A 26,046-nucleotide genomic window follows, 5' to 3' on the forward strand; every position below is an offset into this window, starting at 1 on the left:
AATGTTCATATCATGATATCTTTAATCATTTTCTGGAATATAAAGAGTACTGATGCTGTTGTTATTAGTTCAAGTTCTAAGGTTACTTTTGCTTATGTTTTGTTTTATTATGCTATACAAAATTTTCCAAATACTCTTTCACGAAAAAGAAGACTTCATCATTTCTGAAATTTACCGTTCTTAGGTGATCATTTGAAAGCAAAATATAGGTATTTGAGCTATGTAAAAATGTGACTCTGTTTCTTAATCTGATATCTGTGTTTCATACATTTCACATTTTACTAAGGCGTGGAGAGAGTTGTCTTGTGAAAGGTGAGAGGCGATCTCAAGGCAGGCGCTTGCCTGAGTACCACAAGGTGCCAGATTCTAGACATGGTTATTACTTATTATACATATTATGAGCTTAAGAACTAAGCAGAAGTAATAGAGTTCAATATAATTCAATTGTTTTCTAGAAAAATGATGTTCATCTATGACTTGTAATAAATATTTTAGAGAATGAAATAAAGAAAAGATTGAGTATTTTGTCATATGTCTTTGTTAAAGAAAACAAAATATTTAAGTGTTATGAGTTTATTAAATTACTACTTATCCTAAACGCTTTAACTAATAGAAAATTGTGAACTTAATCATTAATTAATATTCTAACACTCCCTCATATTTGAGTTCAAACTCTCATATAATAAGTAAGACCTAACACGTGAAATATTTAATTAAAATAGGATGTGAATTACGGCGACATAGTTTGAACTCAGGACTTCTGTTTTGATACCAAACTGAAAAGAAAGGAAGAACAAAGGGAGAAGAAAGATTGTATTCTTCTTGATAATCAGCCTTACGACATCTACATGCTTAAATAGAAAAGTGATACAACTATTGTGGGAATATGATTAATGCAGATTACGATAATAATGACAATAATCTTAGGTAATAATCAAATCTGGTACTAAGTAACTTTCCTAACATCAACAGAATTTTTAACTGAAATAAAGGAGGTTTTTTTTTTATTATTTTTTTTTATTTTTTATTTTTATCAAAAAAAAAAAAAAGGAAAACTCTTAAGATAAAAAACTGAATTTGGATTTCATAGAAACTTGTTGGGGGCAGTGAATTACATATTTAGAGAAAGTACCATTTACAAGTGAAAGAAAAAAAAAAAAGAAACTGTTTGGCTTAGAAAGAGAGCAATATACTGTGAAGATTGAGTCAAGGTAGAACCAAAGGAAAAAATAAAAAATCCCTAGAAAGAGTGAAAGAGAACGTGACGTTGATCAAAAGTACTTTATCCAATTTACCCACTTATTATCTATCTTTGTTTCCTATTCCGTTGGGTGTGGCGAATAGAATTGAGAAATTGCAAAGAGGTTTTTTATGGGGAGGAGTTTAATTTCCAGCTCGTAAAATGTTCAACTATTTGCTCTCCTATGCAATATGGTGGTTTGGGAGTAAGAATTTTGATTAAGTTTAATCAAGCTCTGTTAGGTAAATAGTTATGGCGTTATGTTATGAAGAGGGAGGCGTTATGGCATTTGGTCGTGGAAGAAAAATATGTTAGTTTGAGTGGTGGTTGGTATTCTAAGGACATAGTAGGGCCTTTTGGTGTTGCAGTGTGGAAACATATTAGGAGGGGGTGAAGTGTTTTCTTGAGACATATTAGATATGAAGTAGGTGATGGAACTAAGATTCGTTTCTGGCATGATGCTTGGTGTGAGGATCAACCATGGAAGGAAGTTTTCTGTAGTTATTTAGTATTGCTCAATGTAAGGAGGCGAGGGTTGTGGACAACATGCTGTCTTCCAATGGCGTTATTCAGTGGAATGTGTATTTTGTCAGATCTGTACAAGATTGGGAGGTAGTTTTGGTGCTTGCATTTTTTGAAGAGTTATATTCATTTAGACGGAGACAAGGTAGTGATGATTATATTCGGTGGATTCCTTAAAGTCTCCTTTTTGGAGAAAGGTGGTGGATGTCAAATATGGTAGTTTGAGGGGTGGTTGGTGTTCTAAGGAGGTTGGGGGTTCTTATGGGTTTGGCGTGTGGAAAAGTATTAGGAGGGGATGGGATGCTTTTGCTGCGCATGTGAGATATGAGATCGGGAATGGTTCGAAAGTTTTGTTTTGGCATGATGTATGGTGTGGGGAAATTCCTTTGAAGATCCTCTTTCCAGATTTGTTCCTTATTGCTAGAAGAAAGGATGCTTGGGTGGAGGAAATTATGCAGAGACAAAATGGCACCATCTTATGGAATATTATGTTTTCTCGTTCAGTTCATGATTGGGAGGTCGAAGCGGTTAGTAGGTTTTTTGGGATGTTGTACACCCTCAAAGTTAGCAGCGAGGGAGAGGATAAGTTGTGTTGGGTGCCAGCGCGAAAGAAATCTTTTGAGGTAAAGTCCTTCTATAAGTTGTTGTCTAGTCCTACTCAGTCTTCTTTTCCGTGGAAAAGTATTTGGAAAGTTAATGTTTCCTCGAGAGTGGCTTTCTTTGTTTGGACGGCAACTTTAGGGAAATCTTTAACTTTGGATAACCTTCGAAAGAGAAACATTATCGTGATGGATTGGTACTCTATGTGTAAGACCGCTGGAGAATCCATTGATCATTTGTTTCTGCATTGTATGGTGGCTACAGAATTGTGGAGGGCGCTTCTGCAATTGTTTGGGGTGGAGTGGGTAATGCTGGGGTCGGTGAAAGACATGTTGGGGAGTTGGAGGGGCCAGAAGGGTAATCGGACTTCGATACAGATTTGGCGCATGGCTCTGTTGTGTTTGATGTGGTGCGTTTGGAGGGAACGGAATGCACGCTGTTTTGAAGATTGTGAGACTGGTTTGTCGAATTTGAAGAGAAAGATGCTTCAAATGTTGTTTATGTGGAGAGATAGAATTAAGTTAATGCATGAATGTTCCTATTTTGATTTTTTAGATAGATGTTCTCCATGTTCTTTACATTAGGGGTTCCTTGTATACATCCTGTGTACTTTGGGTTGCGCCCCTTTGCGCCTTTTCAATATATTTTACTTATCAAAAAAAAAAAAAAAGTCTCCTTTGAGAGTGAGGTTTTTTTTTTTTTTTTTTTAGCAACTCATAGGAAGATTTCGACATTGGATAATCTGAGAAAGAGAAGAGTAATATAGTGGTGGAATAGTGTTCCATGTGTAGGAGGAGCGGAGAATCTATTGATCTTCTTTTACTCCATTGTGACAAGGGTGGTGCAATTGTTAGATTATTGGTGAGGTCAAATGGGTAGTCGCTCAGTTTTAGATGTGTGGAGGTTAGCCCTATTATGCTTAATGTGAAGTATATGGAGAGAGCAGAATGCTAGATGTTTTGAAGATCAAGAGAAGAAGAGGGAAGAGCTCAAGACTATCCTAGTGAAATCGATTTTTTTTTTTTGATAAGTAAGAATTCATTAAAGAGCGCAGAGGGGCGCAACCCTAGTACACAGGGAGTATACAAAGGAGCCCCTAATTAGAGGACCGAAACGAACAAGAAAGTAAAAAATCAGCGTACGACATACTACCCATGCCATTCGCCGACACCCAAAAAAACAACATATTAAGCATAATTCTACAAAGAGCCCCAGCCTGAACCTCCACATCCTCAAAAAGCCTAGAATTTCTCTCCCGCCACAAGCCCCACAAAACACAAAGAGGAACCTGCTTCCAAACACGGTGAGCAGGACCACGACCCAGCAAAGTACCCCAAGCACTCAATAAGTCCAAGACGCTCCTAGGCATAACCCACTCCACCCCAAACAAACCATAAAAAAAACTCCAAACAACTCGAGCCACGTCACAATGGAGAAGAAGGTGATCAACGGATTCCCCATGCTTTTTACACATAACACACCACTCGACCACCACAATTCCACGCCTTCGTAAGTTGTCATGAGTTAAAATCTTCCCTAAAGCTGCTGTCCATACAAAGAACGCAACCCGCTTCGGAGCTTTAACACGCCATATACCCTTCCAAGGAAAAGAAGCCGTCTCGTGACAAACTAAAGCTTTATAGAAGGTCTTCACTTCAAAATTCCTCCTCTTGGAAAGAATCCACACCGCCCTATCAACCTCCCCATGCCGAACCCGAGTAGAGTATAACTGTTCGAAAAAGGACATCACCATCTCCAACTCCCAATCATGAGCATTGCGCGTAAAGAGAACATTCCAATGAGCCACACCTCGAACCATAGACAAATTATCCACCACCCAAGCATCAGGAGAACGCGCAATGGTAAACAAAGTTGGAAAACAGAGCTTGAGAGGCCTGTCCCCACACCATAGATCATGCCAAAAGCGAATATGGGACCCATCACCCACCTCATAACGCAAAAACTTGGCAACATTATCCCACCCCTTACGAATAAACTTCCAAACACTGACACCATAAGGCCCTGTCACCGGTAAAGAACACCAACCTCCCCTCACACTCCCATACTTCACCTCAATAACCGATCTCCACAAAGCATCGCGCTCCTGAGAAAACCTCCAGATCCATTTCCCCAATAAGGCTTGATTGAAATTAATAACATTACGAACTCCTAGTCCACCAGCCTTAATTGGAAGACAAATACGATGCCAATTGACTAAATGAAATTTAGTCTCATCACCCATACCATTCCAGAGAAAATTCCTTTGAAGCTGCTCCAGCTTTTTAGCTACACTCACAGGAATAGGGAACAAAGATAAATAATAAGAAGGAATGCTAGAAAGAGTACTGTGAATCAAAGTCATCCTACCTCCCTTGGATAAATAAAGTTTCTTCCAACTAGCCAACCTTCGTTCCACCTTCTCAATAACCCCATTCCAAATAGAAATAGATTTGAAAGACGCTCCCAACGGCATACCCAAATAGGTCATCGGCAAAGACCCAATTCTACACCCCAGAATATGTGCCAAAGACTCCACATCTTCCACCTCGCCAACAGGGACCAATTCGGATTTGCCTAAATTGATCCTCAACCCTGACACCGCTTCGAAACATAAGAAGGTACACCTCAAATTTCGAACGTGCTCGGCTTGTACTCCACAGAAAATTAAGGTATCATCCGCAAACAATAAGTGATTCACCACTAAAGCTTCATTACCCCTAATGCCCACAGAGAAACCTGACAGCAAGCCTTGATGCATAGACGCATACAACATCCTGCTAAGCGCTTCCATAACCACCACAAACAGCAAAGGAGAAAGAGGATCACCTTGCCTAATCCCCCGCGAACTCTGAAAGAAACCATGAGGGGTACCATTAATCAATATGGAAAATTTTACTGTAGAAATGCAACATTTAATCCAATCCCTCCACCTCTCCCCAAACCCACATCTCTGAAGCATGTAAAGAAGGAAATCCCAATTCACGTGATCATAAGCTTTCTCCAAATCCAGTTTGCATAATAACCCAGCCTCCCCTGACCGTATCTGACTATCCAAACATTCATTGGCAATAAGAACTGAGTCTAAGATTTGCCTTCCACCAATAAAAGCATTCTGAGAACTCGAGATAATTTTTCCCAACACTGATTTAAGCCTGTTAGCAAGGACCTTAGAGATAATTTTATAGACCCCTCCCACCAAACTAATAGGCCTAAAATCCTTAACTTCCATCGCATCGATTTTTAGTTGGACTGTGGCATATAATATCTCTCAATTTTTTAACTTTTTTGAATTTGTGGATTTTTATTTAGAATTTGGGGGGGTGGGGACTTTCTTTGTATACATCTTGTGTACTAAGGTTGCGCCCCCTGTGCTCTTCAATGAAATGAATTATTTATCAAAAAAAAGAGAACATGAATAATGGAATTGATTTGTGACTCTATTCTGAAATTCAATTGCATAGGTCTACCTGCCTTTGTTACTGGCTTAATTTTCTTGATATTATTGCTTAAAAATACATAAAACCCCTTCATGTTACAATTATTTTTCCGAGTTAATGCTTTTGATTTTTTAGTTAACTATTGAATGGACAAATGATAATTGAACTTCGTCCCATCTATGTTCTGGTACTTGTCATTATTTGGTAAGATCAGGCAGTTTATTTATTATGGCATACAAATTTCTGGATAGTGCAATTCTAGTAATGGCATATACAATTTTTCTTAACCTTGGCTAATTCAAATGACTATTTGGGTATGGAGTGATATTTTGGTAGTTATTCCCTAAGTTATGAACTCTTGCTTTGCCGCAGTTCCAGAGTGGTCCTGTAAGTAACCGCAGGGGTCAGAAGAATCTTGTCTCATCTGCCTGGGGTGATGAGTCTCTACTTTCAGAAGACAGTATTAATCCATATTATTTTCCAAGCAATTATCAATCATACAGTGAACAAACTCGACAAAATTTGGTAAATGCCTCTAAGATGTAAATTCTGATGCCACTTTCCAATATGACTTAATAATTTGCCAAATTCACTTCTTCTTTTTTTTTTTTTGCAGAAAGGATTGAATGAAGATGTCATTGATTATGATCTTCTTGAGGACTTGGTCTGTCATGTTGATGAAACTTGTGGGGAGGGTGCCATACTTGTATTCTTACCTGTATGTGCTTTCCATAATCCTTGGATCAGTTATATATGCATTTTTTAACCAAAATAATTGTAATTTGTATATTAATACTGTTGTACTGCATAACAGGGGGTGTCTGAAATTTACATGTTACTTGAAAAGCTAACTGCTTCTTACCGATTTGGTGGACCATCTTCTGATTGGATTCTTCCTTTACATTCGTCCATTGCATCAATTGATCAGAAAAAGGCGTTTTTACGTCCTCCTGAAAACTTACGCAAGGCAAGTATTGCCACTTATGCTGGTTGCTTCTTCCAATTAAACTTGCAAATCACCGTTGTGTCTATGATAAATCTCGTATGTTCTTGAAGCCATCATTTAAATCTGTTGTATGCTTCAGTGCTTTCTATTGGTGGATGAAAGTTCTTGTTTACATATCATTTGGAGTTAAAAATATGTGTAATTGGTATAGAAAAATTCCTTTTCATTTAGTTTCACGATAAAAATTTAAAGAACATGTATATGTGAAATTAGTGATGCTTGGATCCTATAATAAAATGGACAATTCTCATTGAAGGAAGGGCTACTATTCTAGAATGCATTTAATGCTATAATATCCTCTGCATGCTTGATAGTGCTGCCAGAATGATTTGGCTTCCACATAAAAAAATATAGCTACTAGAGGGCGACAGCAGAATTCTCATGGGTTATTCGGTATTGGTCATCCTAGTTAGCATACTTAATTGTCCTCGTGTCATATTCGTGCTTGGTGCTGGCACTGTAGATGCATTAATCTTTGGTGATCTAATTCACATGTTCTCCAATTATTCCTCACAAAATTTAGCTAAGGTTGCCGCTAATTCTAGAGCTTTTATCACTTGACAATGTTTGTTTGTCTGGATTCTTCAGTGGGGTGGTGGAGCCTTGAAATTGAAAGAGATAAGGGTGATATCTAGGTGGGGGAGAATTTAAATCTCATTGAGATTGCTTCTATTGCCACTCCACATGAATATTATTGCCTGTTCGGTTACTAAATTGGCTGACTTGGAGGTTGATTTGTTGGTGGGTGGAGGGGCTATTTTGAGGGACTCTTTTGGTAACCTTAGGTTACCTTAGTAGTCCTTTAGTTTTTCGCTCTTGATAAGATTTCTTTCCTTTTTGATCAGTAACAAGAATTTTATCAGGAGGAGAGTTCTCAAGTACACATAGTGTGTACAAAAGTTTTCCTAAAGGTTACAAGCATAATGGCTACTTAATAGGCATTTATTGTTGCAATGATAAGGTATCTACCGGAGACAATCAAGAATTCCCGTGATCAACTCATTATTGCAGTCAAAAGAGATATTGAAGAAGGTTCTAGAACGATGATTAGATTGTTCTCTGTTGACATTTGCCTTTGTAGTCTGCATGTAGTCCTTTTGTACGCACTTTGTTTGACAAGGAAACAATGCATTGGTAGTAATTTTAGTCCTTCGTTTGTCATATGATTTGACCAAAGTTCTTGAGTTCTGTTCCCTTTGTTTGACTCCTTGCGCTAAAACTATGTATAATTCTCTTCAATATCTTGTGTCTCAGGTCATTATAGCCACAAACATTGCAGAAACCAGTATAACGATAGACGATGTGGTATATGTCATCGACTGTGGAAAGCATAAGGAGAATCGTTATAATCCTCAGAAGGTTGTGCTTTTCTATTTTCTGATGAATGATCTCTCAATAAGGATGGCAGTTTTATAAAGTTACATCTTTCATATAATTGCTGCTCATACACATTCAATGTTTGCATGAGCTACTTAAAGTGGGCTTCTATAAAATGTGGTGATTTCCATCTTCTGGCATTCTTCCTTGCTATTGTCTAGATCTATTCAAGAAAGAGATCAATTTGACAAGAAAAAACTACAAGTTTGACGAAGTACAATTTTGTTTCCATGTTTTAAATAACTTGTGTCTTTGTATATCACTATCATCAATTTTATTTTTCTTGTAGCGTTTATATGGTTAGGTTTGCAAATCTTGATAGCTTTGGTGCTCAGCATGATTATTTCTGAAGTCTGCATGCTTTAACTTATGGATCCACCACTTGCTATAATTAGTGTGTGTTTGTAATTGATGTAAGTCTGTTAAGGCCGAGAAATTTTATATTGCATAGGAGGTGTGCTCTTGATGTTTAGAGGAAGCATAGAAGCTAGAACAGAAACAGACACACCTACTGGAGGAATTGTAGATTTAACCAACTGGTGTTTTTTCCATGATGTACATCAGTTTTTTAACTAGCAGGTAGATGATATACAATGGATGCAACTGTGTATTACATAACATTTATGTAAGTGCTTCCTACCACGTACCAAAGGCAGCTGATATGGCTCTCATATAGTTTTTGGCTGTCCTTTGCATTGAAGCCCCTGGTACTATTAACATTATGGTCAGCTAACCATAATGGTATTCATAAATTTAGATCTCAGCAGTGGACATAGAGCCACATTTTCCGTTCTATGTCTTTTTGTAGGAGTCTAGTATTTGTTTTGAGTGAAAACAACCTGTGTTCTTTTAGATCAAAGGGTTAAGCTGAGCATGTTTCTGCAGCACATGATGTCCTTGGTTAAGAAACTGTCTGTAGTTCTGGGTTTGGATACGAGCTTACCCTTTTTTCCTTTTCTCTTTAAGGAGTTGTATATAAAGTCGATAGAACTTGCTTGTGGTTACATGCCAGACAATTACTTGGGCATTTTCTACAATATTTTATGTGGATTTTGCAGTGTCAGGCATGCTATAAACCAAAAAAAAAAAAAAAATTAGAAAGGAGAATACCATTAAACACTATCTGTAAACTTAAAACAGAATTAGGTTAAAATGCCTTAGCACTTGTATTGTATTGTATAAATACATACTTAGGTATTGTATTGTATGTGTATTTATAGAAGGATACAGTGTGCCAGGCATATGCGATGCTATAATTACATGAGCTAAGTATGGTAAGTAATATTCTGTCCTAGGAAAGTATAGAATGGGCAATATAGCCGTTGGTGTAAACAAAAGGAATGGGATTATTGAGTATCTGGAGATATGCTAGCTGTAGGTCTGATATGGTGAGAGGATCCAATTGTGTTCCTGTTGAGGGAAGTTCCTTGAATCACGGCTGACTCCTCTTGATCTTTTCTGCTGTCAATGAGTGAGATTGAGGCTGAGTTTGTTGAGTAGGAGGCAGGTGTGGTCTTGTTGTGTGTGTTTACTATAGTATCCTTAACACTATCATCTTAGTGGGTGGGGTGTATAAAATTATTTCGAAAGTTTTGGCAAATAGGTTGAAGTCGGTTTTGGGGAAGATTGTCTCAAGTTCTCAGAATGCGCTTATCAAGGGTTGACAAATTCTTGATTCTGTTTTGGTGGCAAATGAATGTTTGGATAGTCAAGTTCACTCTGGGGAACTAGGTATTTTATGTAAATTGGACTTGGAGAAGGCATATGACCACATCAATTGGGAGTTTCTGTTATATTTGTTGAAGAGATGCGGCTTTGGGGAGAGATGGAGAGGTTGGGTTCATCATTGCATTTCTACGATTCGCTTTTCCATTCTCATTAATGGTTCACCTTTAAGGTATTTTAATAGTTCGTGTGGATTAAGACTGGGGGATCCATTGTCTTCACTATTATTTGTGGTTGTTATGGGCTTTAAGTAGAATGATGTCTGCTACGGTGGCGAGAAGGCTTCTAAGTTTTCGGTGGTATCGAAAAATCATGAGGAGATGTTAGTGTCACATTTGTTGTTTGCCGATGATATGTTAATTTTTGTGAGCCTAGTGTAGAACAATTTCAAAATTTGAGATGCATGTTCTTATGTTTTGAAGTAGTGTCGGGGTTGAAAATAAATTTGTCAAAGTCAGAGATTGTCCCTGTAGGCGATGTGGGGGATGTGGAGGGTTTGTCTAGCATTCTTGAATGTGGTGTGGCTTTGTTGCCAATGAAGTATTTGGGTCTTCCTTTGGGTGCTCACTATAAGGCTTCCACTATTTGGAGGGGCATTATTGAGAAGATGGAGCAAGATTGGGGCGTTGGAAGAGGCTGTATTTATCAAAGGGAGGTAGATTAACTTTGATAAAAAGTACTCTCTCGAACTTACCAACATATTATATGTCCATTTTCCCTATTTCAGTAGGAGTGGCTATTCAATTGGAAAAACTTTAGAAGGACTTTCTTTGGGAAGGTATCGGTGATGAGTTTAAGTTTCATTTGGTGAATTGGTCGAATATATGTTCTATGATAATTTCAGGGGGGTTAGGGGTGAAAAATTGCAAGGTGAGCGATTTGTTGGGAAGTTGGAGGGAACAATTGGGCAACTGTAATGTTTTGAACATATAGGGGTTGGCTCCTTTGAGTTTGATGTGATGTCTTTGGAGAGAGCAGAATGCTAGGAGCTGTGACGATCGTGAGAATGGATTGTTAGAATTGAAAAAGATGATGCTACACACCCTGTATATATGGAGAGTGGCATGAAATAGATTGCCTGTTTCTAATTTTTCTGAGTTCTTAGAATTATATTCTTCTTTTTCTATGATTTAAGGGTTCCCTTGTATACTTCCTGTATACTAGGGTTGCGCCCCTTGTCTAATGAACTTGTGTCTTGTGTTGCCTTAGACACCAATTTGAGGCTCTTCTCCTACTATGTCCCCTTCTTTGGTAATTTTGACAAGGACAACTCACTTGAGTTATCTCTGTAAACCTTATGTCTCTTTATTCGTCCGTGGGTTTAATTCTTTTAACTGGTATGTTATAGAAATTGTCTAGCATGGTTGAAGATTGGATATCTCAAGCAAATGCAAGGCAAAGGCGAGGAAGAGCTGGACGTGTAAAACCTGGAATTTGCTTTTGCTTGTACACATGTTATAGATTTGAGAAATGCATGCGACCTTTTCAGGTACTTTCTGTTAGAAAGAAAAAGCTCCAAAGGTGCACATGTTCTTGCTCTTTTCATTCATATCCTGTTAATTGGACTTTTTTACCACTTTTTTTTTCTCATGTGTTGTTCACAATGCCAAGGTTCCTGAGATGCTTCGGATGCCATTAGTGGAATTGTGTTTACAAATTAAGTTACTTTCTCTGGGTTATGTAAAACCTTTTTTATCCATGGTAAGTAATGCTATGTTTTGATTACTGATTTTTGAATTGATAGAACTGTCTAACTGGTTTTATTTGTTACCTTCTGTTTCAGGCTTTAGAACCTCCTAGGGAGGAGGCTATAACCTCAGCACTTTCATTATTATATGAGGTAGCTTTTTATTGTTAGGGTGATGGTTTTCTGAGTTACATTTGAGTGTATGAATAGTAGCAAAACAATCAGCTTGATTCTGATTTTTGTTAATAGAACCTATTTGATTTTTGAGTATAGATAAAAAATATCATTATGTGAAAGGATCCTAATTATCTCACAATTTTTTATATGACTTTTTTATTGGATGTCGTGGGCAACATGCGGGATCTCTTTTGTCTTTTTGGATTTTCAGTAATTTTATATCGTCCTTTTTGTTTATGCGTACCTCCTGTAGACTTCAGCTTTACTAGGGCTATGACCATTTTGTTTCTTCATTGAATGAAGTTATATTACTTGTGAGAAAAGCTTTTACGTGAAAGCATAATTGTCGGAAATATGATTTATGTCACTTATTACCCTGTTTAATTTTTCTTCTGTCTCCTATATGGGGCAATTTACTGAAACTAAAGCTATTACTCTTTTGTTCTGTGGCTTTTTTGTTTGTTTGTTTGTTATTCTTTGTTTATTTGTTTATTTCTAAGTCTGTTCATCCTCGATAATGAAGTGAATTTGTCATTATATTTGTAATGATTTGCTTGCTCTGAAAGTCTTCAATTTTGTTACTATGACTCATTGCAGAAGTTTGTCATAATACTCAATAAAATGAAATTGGTGATTCTATCCACCTTTAAAGAAAACATTGACTTTTATTGTATTTGTAATGTTTATGATTGTTATTAGTACTTTATCAGTCGTGAAATTATTATTTATAATAATTCTCACCAAAAAATAATTCATTATAGCGGTCAGTAAATTTATACCCTACAATTGGGATTTTTTAAGGTTGGGGCACTTGAAGGTAATGAAGAGTTGACACCTCTTGGGCATCATTTGGCGAAACTTCCTGTTGATGTATTGATTGGAAAGGTGTGCATCAAATTATCAGTTATTCTTTTACTTTAGAACATAAAGCTATTGTAGCATAAGGAAATTTCATGCTAATATAATGCTTTTGGGACTTTTTCTTATTTTCTGATTCTGATGCTAGTTCAAGTTTTTTCTATTACGTAATTAATGTATTTTCTTCCTAAATATTTAAGTTCTTACCTGAAATTATAATTTATTATACAAGATATCTTCCCATTTTCATGATGAGTTTCTTGGACTTGCTTATTTATTTATTTTTGTTAGTTTCGCCCTTTGCTACACCTTAAAGCACCCAATTTGACATGATTATTCTACAAGACTACAATGTTGACAAGGTTAGGGACACTAAAATTGGTGGATAGTCATTAAGACAGTTTCAGACACCTAAATCGTAGCCACAAACGCATCCTATACCTTTCTTATATGTGTAAGGAAATGTATTAAAGAGCAAAAACAACCATACAGGAGCACAGTGACTAGATGCCTATAGGGGGGAACTAAATAAGCCTGACCTAGTTGCATGTAGAGCACAAAGCAGCAGTTACAACATTAACCAGACAAGGGCAAACTACTACAAACTATAGTACAATATGCTAGTGAAATCATTACAGAACCAGAAAACAAATACTCTCAAAAAACACATAGTTAGGGCTTGAATGTAGAATGATGTTGCTGCCTTGATCTCTATGACCACTGTTTTGATCGGTTTTCTGCATTTCTGCGTGCTACATAGCCTCCCTCTAATGGTGTTGGTTATGGCTTGCAAAATAGCCTTACATCCTTGTTCTTATTTCTGAACATTCTGTTATTTCTTCTTTCCATATGTAGTAGACTGCTGCTGATCATAACTCTGCAGATGAGAGTAGACAAACCTTTCCCTCAAACTTCTGGTTCATCGACCTTGTTGTGTGCTACTAACTCCTAAAAACCCAAGGAAATTATGTTTAGCACATAGAGCTGATCATAATCTGTCCGAGAAAGTATAGTTGAAGAATAAGGGGTCAATATTCTCCTCTGCCATGCTGCACAGCACACAACAGTTTCCAGTTTAAGCAAGTAGCTTGCTTGGGTACTCAATTAGTCATGTATATCAGGCAAAGGATAAAGGAGAACCGAGGGATGGCTTCGCTGTATCACACTAGGTGAGGCCATTCCACTCTCTCCTTCCTGGATCTTAACTCTTCCCACGCAGATCAGATAGAGTATTTCCAATCTGCACTATCTGTCCATATCACCTTGTCTTCTCAGATTGCACATGGCTTCAAATCCATAGGGGTTTTGTTTGGATTTCCATCCATTGAATAGCAGAGCCTAGTAGGCCATTTCCCATGTGAATTCTCAATTATGAGCTGTACTATTGCATTCTGTGGCTTTTGATAACTAAGGAGCATTGAATTTGGACTCTGCATACACAGCTTGAAGCACTCCTAGAACGAAGTCTATTTATCTAAATTAGTGTTTCCTGTTGATCAGAAGAGATAATATCTGTTGTACATTGATTTAAAGGCTAGTGTAAACGTAATGTTGAAGCAATTTTGAACTTAACTCCCCAGGTCCATGGTTTAAAACTTTAAATTGAACCATTACCATTTTTTTTTTATATCTGCAAGTAATAGTGCTTTTATTAACTAAACAATGGACATGGTATATGGGATGTCTAAGTAGTATCCTCCAAAGGACTACAGCATAAAATTCAAGAGAGCAATAAAATCTGGAATGACTAGCATTGGATGCTACCTAATGCAATCACCCAATCATATAATCTTTTGAAAATAGACTTAAGCTGATTCAAATTCAGCTTGAGACCATTAAAAGTGGGGTTATTCCTCTCTGTCACTGCATCTGCGAAAGACAAAGTGGTACAACACTCTAGACTTACTAATCTCATGATGACCCAAGATCCCTTTACAGCATGTGGAAACCCCCTCACCATTCTTATGCATCACTCATTATTGTTGTCCTTTCTATTGAACCCATTCTGTTTTTCTTTTTCCTCCCTCTTTTTATTGAACTTGTTCTTTTTTTTGGATGAATATTGAACTTGTTCTTTCTTTTATAAGTTTTTAAAACTGGTTCAGCCGATACAAGGTGCTCAGGTCAGACTGTAGAATGGAAGCTGAATTTTGGTTGGACTAAGCTTGGTAAAGGGATTTTTTTGGCATAGAGTTCAGTCTTGCTTCAGTCTGTGTCAGCCCTGCCAGATTGACAGTCTTAATTGGATGTATTTTGTTTAAATTGTGCCGCCTCTATTCCTTGAGCACATAGAAATGTGATTTGATAAACTTTTCCATTGATTTCTTTACATCCTTTCAGCATTTCCTTTCTTTATCGTTAGCTCGTCCCCTCTCCTTTCTCTCACACTCTTTCTTGCTCTCTTGGAAACACAAACAAAATTTCTACTTTTCTTCATCGTAGACTGCTGTAGGTACTTTTTTTTTTTTGCCTTTTCTGGTTGAAGTTTCTTACACTATTTTCCTTTGTAACTGCAGATGATGCTGTATGGTGCAATATTTGGCTGCTTATCACCCATTCTCTCCATTTCAGCATTTTTGAGCTATAAATCTCCATTTGTGTATCCAAAAGATGAGGTATGTCTATTAATGCTGCACTGATTTCAATGCTGCTTCACTTTTCTGAAACAAGAAGAATTTGAAGTATGTATGATGATTTTGATTTTCAGAGGCAAAATGTTGAAAGAGCAAAATTAGCACTTTTGAAAGATAAGATTGACGGTCCTAGTGATTCAGATGATGGTGACAAGCAATCTGATCACCTGTTAATGATGACTGCATACAGGAAATGGGAGAAGATTCTCCGTGAGGTTAGTGAGTGTTTCCCTTTCTCTATTAGCTTGGTTTAGTGTCAAAACCATTCTGTTGCACTTGTAATTGTTACTCTATCACCAGTACTCTCGTGCCACTACACTACACAATACTAATATGATTTTTCCAATCTGCCTTAAAGCCAAATTGTAAGCTACTTCATGCGTTCCATCTAAAGGGTAGATAGCCCCTCTTTCTTGTGATGCATTTTGCTTATTGGATAAGCCGTAGTTTTACCATTGAAGATCCCTGTCGTTGTTGACCTCGTGCTAACATATGTATACTTAGTATAATTGGTCATTATAGCATTGTGGAGTCTTGAAACGCAATGTTTGCTGAGATGATAACTTGGTTCTTGCAGAAAGGAGTTAAAGCTGCCCAACATTTTTGCAATTCATATTTTTTAAGCAGTTCAGTGATGCACATGATAAGGTGTAGCTTCTTTCTCTCGATTGTGTGTTATTTTCAGTGCATAAATTATTGCGTGACTATTATATTTTCATGTCACATAAAATCTGATAAGCAAACTAATCTTGAAAAAGTTAGTTATGTTGCCATCCCTTGAAGAGAATCATATGCCTCTAATGAGCTAGCTAATAGTAGCTTGTACTTCCTGAGTTCCGAGTGACAGTTTATAGCTACTAGAAAGAATAACTCGTTGAAAAGGCTGGTGCTTGATAAAGAATAGTTTACTTCTTCTTGAGTGATAACTAAAATATGCAGATACCTGCGCATTTGGTCAACAGTAGTCTCTTTACTACCTTCCAGTAAGTTGGTTGCTATTGTTTATGTCAATATCAACATGATTCATTGGGTTCTGCGTGATGATATCATTGCATATTAGCATGTGCCATGATATGAGTCAGTTTTGGACTTACAAGCTTTAAACCTAGTAGGCAAACCACCCTGTGCATAAAGAAATACCTGCCATACGAATGCAAATTTTTTTATGGTGGTTTCACTTAGGTTGCCTCTACTTTGTTCACCCTAGCACAGAAAACCTATTTATTATTTGATTAAATATTAAAGCGCTTACTTTTAAGAATGCATCTGGTTCCATCTTTCTTTCGTTAGGTAACGAATTATGTGCAGCCTGATGATTTATGTTGACCAAACCATATGAAATATAATTAGGTCTATAACATACCAATGCTCTGAACATGTGGTTCATTAACTAATTTGTCGTTTGCTTTCTATTTAATGCCTCAATTCTTCTCGTTTTTTGATATATGTGCTAATATGCCAGGGACATGAGAATACAGTTTGGTTCATTGCTAGCTGACATTGGCCTCATCAACCTTGCAAAAAAGTATCAGGTATAGTGCCTTTGGTTTTGAGGAGTGTATTATTGATATTTGCTGCTTTTGTTATAGAATTCATTTTCTCTTTTAAATATAACTTGCAACCCATATTATCCTTTCTTTCTTTCTTTATTTCTTTCTTTCTTTCTTTTTTTTCTTTTTTTTTTTTTTTTAAAAAAAAAAAAAAAAAAATATTTGTTCTTTAACAACTGGTGGTTAGTTCAATGAATATTGGTCATGTGAAGACGTAGAGACTAAATTGTTATCCTGGCCTATCCCAAGGATCTCTAAATTGTTTTTTATACCGCAGGGAGCGATTTGTAACTTAGTCCAACCACAAGGACTAATTTTGCATTTATTTCTATTAATTAATTGATTAGATTCATCATTTCTATTAATTTAAGCTTTTAAGACAACTAGTGATTTACCTACACGTGCTTTCACTGATATGGTTATTGTTTGCACAATCACGAGTCCAGATATTGATTACAAAGTATCAATCTGTAGCTAGATGTAACTAGTTGCATCATGCTTCTCCCTGTGATTTTCATAATTCTGCCACAATATATGCATGCAGGCCAATTTATTTTTCAAATCTTATTCATGTGTGATTATTATTGAATGCTATCAGATGAGTTCTTATGAGGACTTTTTTTTTTTTTTTTCTGTTATTTTATTTACTTTGGATTGCTATGATTTAATGGAATTATATTTCCAATATAATATTATTGGAACTTTTTGCTAAATTGTTGTTCTGATTGCAATTTCCACTTCAAATTCCCAAATTCTGAAGCTTTATCTCCTGAAATTGAGGAATTCTATGCTTGCATGATTCAGATCCATGGGAAAAGGAAAGAAGATATCGACCGTTGGTTTTCTGATGCATCACAACCGTTCAATAAGTATTCGTGTCATTCATCAGTTGTAAAGGTGAGAATGATAAGGCCTTTGGTTGTATTGAGCTGGCTTTATTTTCCTGAGAGATGAAGATTATTTTTAGTAACACTTTTTTTGCACCATGATTTATCTTGTAGAAAGTGGAGTTGTACATTTTTCTATTGATAAGACCACTCACTAATTCTTAATGGTTGATCTCTCCTCCAGATTAAACATATAGTCAAGAGAAACCATGAACCAGAGTAGAAGAGCTTGCCTTGCCCATGAGCAAACCTTTCCTAGTAGAAGGCCTGAAATGACTAAACTCCATTTGCATTAATTAAAATTTGTATGGACATTTTGCCAGGCAAGAACCAAACCTAAGGGATGCCAAAACTTCACCCTTCCCCTTTATCCTCAGAGCCAATACCCATGGATCAAAACTTCTTTGAACTTATTGCTATCAACATATGTTGATTTGGCTTTGTTTTCTGGTTCTTTCTTAAAATAATTGTGTTTGGTTTTCACTATAACAGGAGCCGGGGAAACAAATTTTTATCTTTATTTACATGCTTGCCAGCATTGTTTAATTATTAATTAAATGATTAAATTCACCATTTCTCAGTAGTTTAATCTTTTGGAATAAGTGATGATTTAACATAATATCATAGTAGGGATCTTGAATATGAACATTGACTCTTCAATTTATCTCAATTTTCAATTAAAATATTTTACTTGATGTCTGGTCCCATACGTGAGGAGTAGTGTTAAAGTATTAATTAAATGATTAAATTCACCATTCTTATTAGTCTAAACTTTTGGAATGAGTGATGATTTAATCCCTTTGATATGCATCTATGTTAAATTTTTTAATCAAGAGTGTGTGGTTGACTTTTCTTATGACAATGAAAATCAATGATTTGTATCTCATGTCTAATTTTGAACTGACTTTTATAGCATTTGCCCTGTTTCTAAACAAAGATTCTTGAAGTACCCTTGCAGGCTATACTATGTGCAGGTTTATACCCTAATGTGGCAGCCACTGAACAAGGCATTACTGGTGTTACTCTTGGGAGCCTTAAACAGTCTGTTGGTCCTGCAACACTGGGCCGTCCTGTATGGTACGATGGAAGAAGAGAAGTTCACATACACCCTTCTTCTATCAACGGTAGTTTGAAAGCATTTCAGTACCCCTTCCTTGTTTTCCTTGAAAAGGTTTGCACTTTTATTCAATGGTTTATTAATTCTCTCTTTTTTTTTTCTTTTTTTTTTTTGTGAGTCATGTGCTAGTCCTAATTTCCGTTCAATAATGTGATGGTTTCATAGGAATTTAATATCTCTATGCAACATACAAACATAATCCAATTTATTATCAATCATCTGATAATAATATTATAAATGGGTTGGATTTAGGGTTATATATGCTGTACCCAAAATTGGCATTGTCTTCAATATTGAGTTAGTCTTCTCTGATTCAAATTCGTTCAGAATATTTTCATGAGGGACACTAAAGAAGTAGGGATTAGGACCTTGATACTAATGACATTTCTTTCAAAACCTGATATTTCTATACAAAAAGTAAAAATTAGCTTTGTATAATCCTGGATAACTTCTATTAATGTCATATTTTTGTACTGCCAAAAAATGGTATGTGTTATATTATTCCTGCCATTCTTGATTTAAGAACAAACTGATGTAAAAAAAGCTATGTGCAGGTAAAAAGAAAAAAAGAAAAAAAGAATAGTCTTAGTGCCTAATCAAGTCTTAAGTTGTATCCGTTTAATGAGCTTCGTTTACGGTATGCTTGGCAAGATCAATTGTATTGTCCAAATTGATTACTCAGCCAGAATGATAGCTCTTCTTTAAAATATAAGTTCCCTCTATTTCCAATTTTTTCTTCATCCTAAGGTTTCATTAAGAGTTCTTGGTGTTGGAATTCTGAAACCCTCACTTGTCCCAGTTTTCTTCTCGGGGTCTCTCTATTTTTGTTTTGCATATGCAAAGCCCACATTTGAGCTCCACTTATTGGGCTGGGTTACGCGTGAGAATGGATGTTTTTTCTTTTTTTGAGGGGAGGGGGAAGTTAGATTGTGCTTGATGTACATTCAGCCCACTTCCCTATAGCTCGAGGTTTTGGGAAGAGTGGTAACTAACAAATAGAAGACTGATGGAAATGATGTACTCAGATAAGGAAATAAATGTTCATTTGTTTTGTATGGTAGCAAAAATAAAATAATCAGTTCCTTCCCTTGCAGTACAAGTAATATGGTTTTCGTCAGAGAAGAGAGAGAGGTTCTTTCTTGTATCTCAGAATGGTGTGTGCAATGAATTGAAATGCTGTGAGATGCTTTTTCCTGCATATGCTAATCAATCATTATGGGATGATGCAAGCTCAACATTTTTTATAGGACAAAAATTTTCTACAAACTGGTTTGTAAGAAATTTCCTATAACCCACATATAAAAAGGACATGTGTCATTTAACATGTGAGAAGCACATGTTTTTTTATTAATGCTATTAAAAAAGCATGTAAGAAGCATATGCTATTTAAATAGCATATGCTTCTCACATGCCAAGGGACACATGTCAATTTTATATGTAAATTGTAGGAAATTTCTTACAAACAGGTTTGTAGGAAATTTATGTCCTTTTTCATATTGGGGATCGACTTACAATTATGTGTTGGGGATAACATTGGTACAAGAATCGTTAAGAGATGGCCTATTGCTATATTTGTTTTCTTGTTCGCCCAAATAACTCTTTTCTAAGAATTTGACCTATTAATTTGTTTTGTGTAGAATTTCGCTCTGATTTCTCTTTTCTCTCAGGTTGAAACCAACAAAATTTTTCTTCGAGATACCTCTGTCATCTCTCCTTACTCTATTTTGCTGTTTGGTGGCTCCATTAACATTCAACATCAGGTATCTTTTTTATTTTCCCCAGCAATAAAGACGTGCATCTTAAAGTGTAGTTGCTGCTAACTGTATAAAATTAACAGCTCCTTATTTGACTCAACCTAGATTTTTTGTCACTTGCAGAATCTAGATGAATGATAATTACTTTCACATTCACATTTCCTAGATATGTATTCTACTTTCTAGTAAGTAGTAATATCTGATCCCAATGGTCTTTAGACCAAATTGCATTTTTGCATCGAGAAATAAGGTTGGGGGAGTGAGTCATGGCGTTAGCCTCCATTATAGTCTATGAATTATATTCGTCAGTAATATGTATATGTGTGTGCACGTGCGCACTCACATTTTATACAGTAATATCCCATGAAATTGTAGCAACCAAAAATTACTGGAAACCACCCCTTTCTTAGAACTACTACTACTTCTGGTTTCTCTTGAAAGCATTAGCTTGTGTATGGCTGCGACAGTTTCACATAGCATTACCAGTAGTGGATGTTTGGGAGGTGTTTATGTTCAGAGGCGAAGCTGCATTATGGTTCCCCATCCCTCCACGGACACAGAAAAAAGATGTGTACAGTAAACATGACTTTCTATTTACATATTTATATTCATTCATACCCTCATTTTGGCCCCCATAATATAAAAATCCTGGATCAGCCCCTGTTTTTATGTTGCATTGGCTTTATATTCCAATAAATGCCCATGCTTATGATATGATTAAGTTCCAGATTTTTCAAATACGTTGACAACTAACTAAAAGAGAGATGGAGGTTGAATGTTTTATAAATCTGGTGGTTGCTTTTTCTTTTTCTTTTTCTTTTTTTTTTTTTAATTTTTTTATTTAAAAATAATATATATATATATATATATATATATATATATATATATATCTGAACTGTCTTCCTTTTGTAACTGTGTATATATATATATATCTGAACTGTCTTCCTTTTGTAACTGTGTATCAATATTCTAATTTTGCAGACTGGACTGGTCACAATAGATGGATGGTTAAAACTGACAGCAGCAGCCCAAATTGCTGTCCTGTTCAAGGAACTGCGATTAACTCTTCATTCAATTTTGAAGGAGCTAATCAGAAAGCCAGAGGTATCATTTGTTTTGCGTTGGCTTATAGTTCATCATGTTAGATTGTGTTAGGTGGTAATCAGCATGCATTTAATGTGATGCAAGGGGCGAAGCACGGAATATTGGTTCACCTAATTCTATTTTAGTCCTACTAATTTTATGTTTTTATTTTCAAGAGTCAATTGAAAATTTTTTGGTAATTCAATGGGTATTGCCCTAGAGTACTTTTGGTAATTTAATCAATGGGCTTTGCCTTTGGATTTAGTCATGAGTCTATTTAAGCATGGTTTGTATGCGAGACTTGATTGAATAAAAAAAAAAGTTGAAGAGTTGATTCTTCCCTCTCCTTCTCTTCCCCCTCTCCACTCCCTCTCTTTCCCATAGCTCTCTCCCTCCCTCCCTCCCCAATGCCATGACCACCACCATTCCAACACAACCTCTTCCTGCCATCCTAAGCCTCTCCACTGCAGAGTGCAGACCAAATCAAACTACCAACTTCTAGACACCCAAGACTGTCACCATTACCAAAAAAAAAAAAAATCCGATCTCAACCATCGGACGCAACAATTCATCAGAATCTACCCAACCCAGAACCCACAAGCCACCATCGATTCGTGCAAGCCACTGACGTTCTGTCAAAATGCATAACGGCACCACTGCACAAACACCCACACGGCACACACCCAACCGATAACCTCCATAAGAATCCAATCCACCGCCCAGTCCCCAGAAAAAGGCTGCCTGAATGGTCCATCTCCTCAATGTTGCCACCTTCAGCCACATGTCACCACACTAACAGTATCTCGGGTTTCGCAAGATGCCACCGGGTCTTGAATGGTGAATCCCGTATGTCTCCCCCTTAATCGCCGCCATCAACCCACGCTGCTGCCACATCACCTGGCTCCCAGTTGCCGCTCGACCATCCAGTCGCCGCCATCAGACCACGGCGGCACCTCATCATTAAATCTGGTTGCTGCTCTACCATTTCTATTTTTGGGTTCTCACCAGCATTACTCAAAACAGCAACTTATAACCACCATCTCTCTCGCGCTTGACTCTTCGTGCCTGAAGAAGCCCTCTGTGTGCTGAGTGTGCTCGGCAACTTTAAATCCTTTTGTGTTAGCGTGTTCAGCATGGTTGTGTTGCTCCTTACGCGAGATTGTCTTGTTTGGTTACTAATAGTATGTCTGGCATGAAAAAAAAAAAAAATGTTTTGGGCTTGGATCCAAAGTTTTTTGAGCATATATTTTCAACATTTCAGCATTTCAAAATTCGAGGTCAAGTTTTTTCCAAACAGGAGAATGATGCAAAGTGTGAAGCACGAAATATTGGTTCACTTAATTTTATTGAAGTCCTATCAATTTATGTTTTTATTTTCAAGAGTCAATGGTGTTATTTTTGGTAATTCAATGGGTGTTGCCCTAGAGTATTTTTTTTTTTTTTTGATGAATAAAAGCGTTCATTGAACAACAAACATTACAACAACACTCCAGTAAAAACTAGAACACAATCCCATCAGGAATACAACTAACAAAGGCTAAAACAGCCTACACACCAACCCAACACCCCTGCTACCACACCACAGAAACAACAATTCAACAGGCCAAAAAAAATACCAACAAACGGCTATTTAAGCGTACTTTTAATAAGTGGTGTTATTTTTGGTAATTCAATGGGTGTTACCCTAGAGTACTTTTGGTAATTTAATAAATGGGTTTTGCCTTTGGGTTTATTCATGACTATTTAAGCGTGATTTGTACTCTATAGAGGGAGACTTGATTGAATAAAAAAAATGAAGAATTGATTTCTCTCTCTCCCTCTCTCTCCTTCCTTTTAGCTTCTTTCTCCATTCCCCTCTTTTAGCTTCTTTCTCCTCTCTTTTCCCCTATTTCTCCTGCTTTTACCCTATGATTCTGGTGGTTATTGTTTGTTTGTCCTGCAACATAATGTACAATTGGAGATTGTAGAGGAGTTGACTAAGCTTTTATTTGTGAGGATGTAAAATTTTCAGCAATCCAAAATATGTGACTCCTGTGCTAAAAATGGTCTGGATGGTAAAGGTTCTTAACTTTCTAGGGTGAAACGGTTTAGCTGGGCAACTTCAAATGAAGAGCCAGTGAGTATCTCTAGGGTGAAAAGACTGAATCTCAAGACAAATAATAACTCTGGATTAGAAATTAATTCTGGCCTGTGTAGAGGTCTGTTGTAAGACACTCGGGCTGCAAAGTTTGTAAACGCAGCCTGCCATAGCATCAGCAGGTCAAGCATAAACACATAATATCTGTAACCGTTCATACAAATACAACAGTTCTCAAACTAGTTACTGCACCGTCATGCTTGTCCTTGATCATATATTAGATCATTCCCAGTTGGCTTGATCAATTTCAACAACGTAATTCACGGACACATTATCTATAACCACTTGGGTGAGACAGAATGCTCTATAACCACATTTTTCCACAATTCATGGATACAAAACCCCTCAGTTGCTCTATTAGCAGTATATTTGTAGGTGTCCAATTCATAGCACCTGTAACACAATTGAGGCGAGCATGGGCCTGCTAACTTTTCATTCATCTGTAACACAATTGAGCTGGGAAGACTTGTGAGAATGCTATATCCTAAGCCTAATGCTACTAATGAAGCATAAGTTTTCTATCCCCCAACTCAAAGTTTAAGTTTATCCCCTAATACCCTAATTTGTACCCTACTGTGAAATCTGGGCTGTAATAATATTAAAGAACCTGTATATAACTTTTTGAATGGAAAATTTATTGATAAATTTTTTGAAGTATGCATCATTTTATGCACTTTAGCCAAATGCAGGGAAGTCATACATTTGTAGGCTGTTTAATGTGAATTATCCTAAGCATTTTTTTTTAATTTTTTTTTTTTTTTTTTGAAGTTGCTACTTGGAATTGCCTTGTGATATGAATTAATTGTTTCCCATACTTCTGTCATCATTGCATGAAATCGCTTTCAACCCGGGAATGATGAAAATCTTTGTTTGTTTCTCAGAATGCATCTATTGTTGATAACGAGGTTGTCAGGTCTATGATCCAATTGTTGTTAGAAGAAGACAAACCACTAAAGTAATTTGGAGCATCAAGGTAGGCAAGCATGTCTTTTCTTCAAATTATAGCCAGCCCAAAGATAGCATACATTTAGGATTAGTCCTTGCAGTTCATGATTTTACAATTCATAATTCATTCTAACTAGATTCACGCAAGGAGCTCACTTTTTCTCTTCCTAAGATGATGTGAGCCCTTTAGCACTACATTGTTATTTGTTGTTGTCTTCAAAACTGCACATGCCCTCTACCATTGTTTTGGAGGTGAAGGTGTATTGTGTAACTAGTTTCATCAACTCAATACTGAGAATAATTGAGAGGTCTTGGCGGTTCATATACTCAGATTACTAGTTTCATCTACTCTGACAAAGGTTCATGAAAAGAGAACAAGAATCAGGTCATTAATGTACTAGTATCTGGCTTAAATAATGTACTAAATATGGTTGATTTAGTCAAATTACTGCTCCTGGTTTGACTTGGGTTTTGTTCTTAGAAGTAGAGAAATTCCTTTCATCTTTACAAATTGTATTGACTGTTAGTAAAAACTTACACCCTGGGAACTCTGTACACTGTATTTCATTTGATTTCATATTCCAGAGAGGATTGAGTACTAATTGTTCTTCTGGTGATAAATTCTCCCTGACAAACAGTTTCCTTTCTGAGACTATCAACAGAACAGTACACTAGTAAGTGTCCGTTTGGATTTGCAGTTTCAAAATGTGCAATTTTAAAAGTAGCGATTTCAAAATATGCGATTTGACTAATAAAATCGTAGTTTAACCTTTATAACCGTGTGTTTTTAAAAACGCATTTTATTGCCTGCAATTTGAAAATACAGATTTTTCTACATTTTCAAACCGTAATTTTTAAAAACGCACTTCCAAACGATACACTGTCTGCGATTTAATTTAAAATTGTACTTTTAGTTTATAAAATTGCAGGGCCAAACGGACTCTAAGTATGGGCTGACCATGTTTTTCTGTATCAAGGTAAACACTGGAAGCACCTGTCTAGGATGACCTTATGTTGCCATATGAGGAATTGTTATCAAAAACAAAACAAAACAAAAGGAACGTTATGTGTGACATGCTACTTCGTTATGGTGGAGCATGAAATTAGTGAATCTCATGTGTTAAGATGGCAATATTTATATATATAAGGAACGTTATGTGTGACATGCTACTTCATTATGGTGGAGCATGAAATTAGTGAATCTCATGTGTTAAGATGGCAATATTTATATTTATAAGGAACGTTATGTGTGACATGCTACTTCATTATGGTGGAGCATGAAATTAGTGAATCTCATGTGTTAAGATGGCA

At 36.4% G+C, this 26,046-nt stretch overlaps 1 protein-coding gene across 3 annotated transcripts in view; it reads left to right on the plus strand.

The window, feature by feature from the left end:
• LOC133881755 (DExH-box ATP-dependent RNA helicase DExH7, chloroplastic) overlaps positions 1–25,967 on the plus strand; it is a 53,349-nt gene extending 27,382 nt beyond the window's left edge. Inside the window, exons 18-36 of one of the 3 annotated variants that reach the window (XR_009902585.1) lie at positions 6,172–6,324; positions 6,416–6,517; positions 6,614–6,766; positions 8,060–8,164; positions 11,256–11,396; positions 11,519–11,608; positions 11,691–11,747; positions 12,573–12,656; positions 15,146–15,244; positions 15,337–15,477; positions 15,840–15,910; positions 16,725–16,794; positions 17,617–17,709; positions 18,658–18,870; positions 20,484–20,576; positions 21,552–21,674; positions 24,672–24,763; positions 25,374–25,409; positions 25,713–25,967. Coding sequence is in view for 2 of the 3 variants with exons in the window: in XM_062320781.1 (XP_062176765.1) it covers positions 6,172–6,324; positions 6,416–6,517; positions 6,614–6,766; positions 8,060–8,164; positions 11,256–11,396; positions 11,519–11,608; positions 11,691–11,747; positions 12,573–12,656; positions 15,146–15,244; positions 15,337–15,477; positions 15,840–15,910; positions 16,725–16,794; positions 17,617–17,709; positions 18,658–18,870; positions 20,484–20,576; positions 21,552–21,674; positions 24,672–24,749 (1,866 nt within the window). In the remaining variant the exon portion in view is untranslated. The remainder of the gene's footprint in view (positions 1–6,171; positions 6,325–6,415; positions 6,518–6,613; positions 6,767–8,059; positions 8,165–11,255; positions 11,397–11,518; positions 11,609–11,690; positions 11,748–12,572; positions 12,657–15,145; positions 15,245–15,336; positions 15,478–15,839; positions 15,911–16,724; positions 16,795–17,616; positions 17,710–18,657; positions 18,871–20,483; positions 20,577–21,551; positions 21,675–24,671; positions 24,764–25,373; positions 25,410–25,712) is intronic. The other 2 variants (XM_062320781.1, XM_062320782.1) reach the window with 2 other exon arrangements.
• The last annotated feature ends 79 nt before the right edge of the window (positions 25,968–26,046 follow it).

This window comes from Alnus glutinosa, chromosome 11 (genome assembly GCF_958979055.1).
Source record: "Alnus glutinosa chromosome 11, dhAlnGlut1.1, whole genome shotgun sequence".
Classification (NCBI taxonomy): domain Eukaryota; kingdom Viridiplantae; phylum Streptophyta; class Magnoliopsida; order Fagales; family Betulaceae; genus Alnus; species Alnus glutinosa.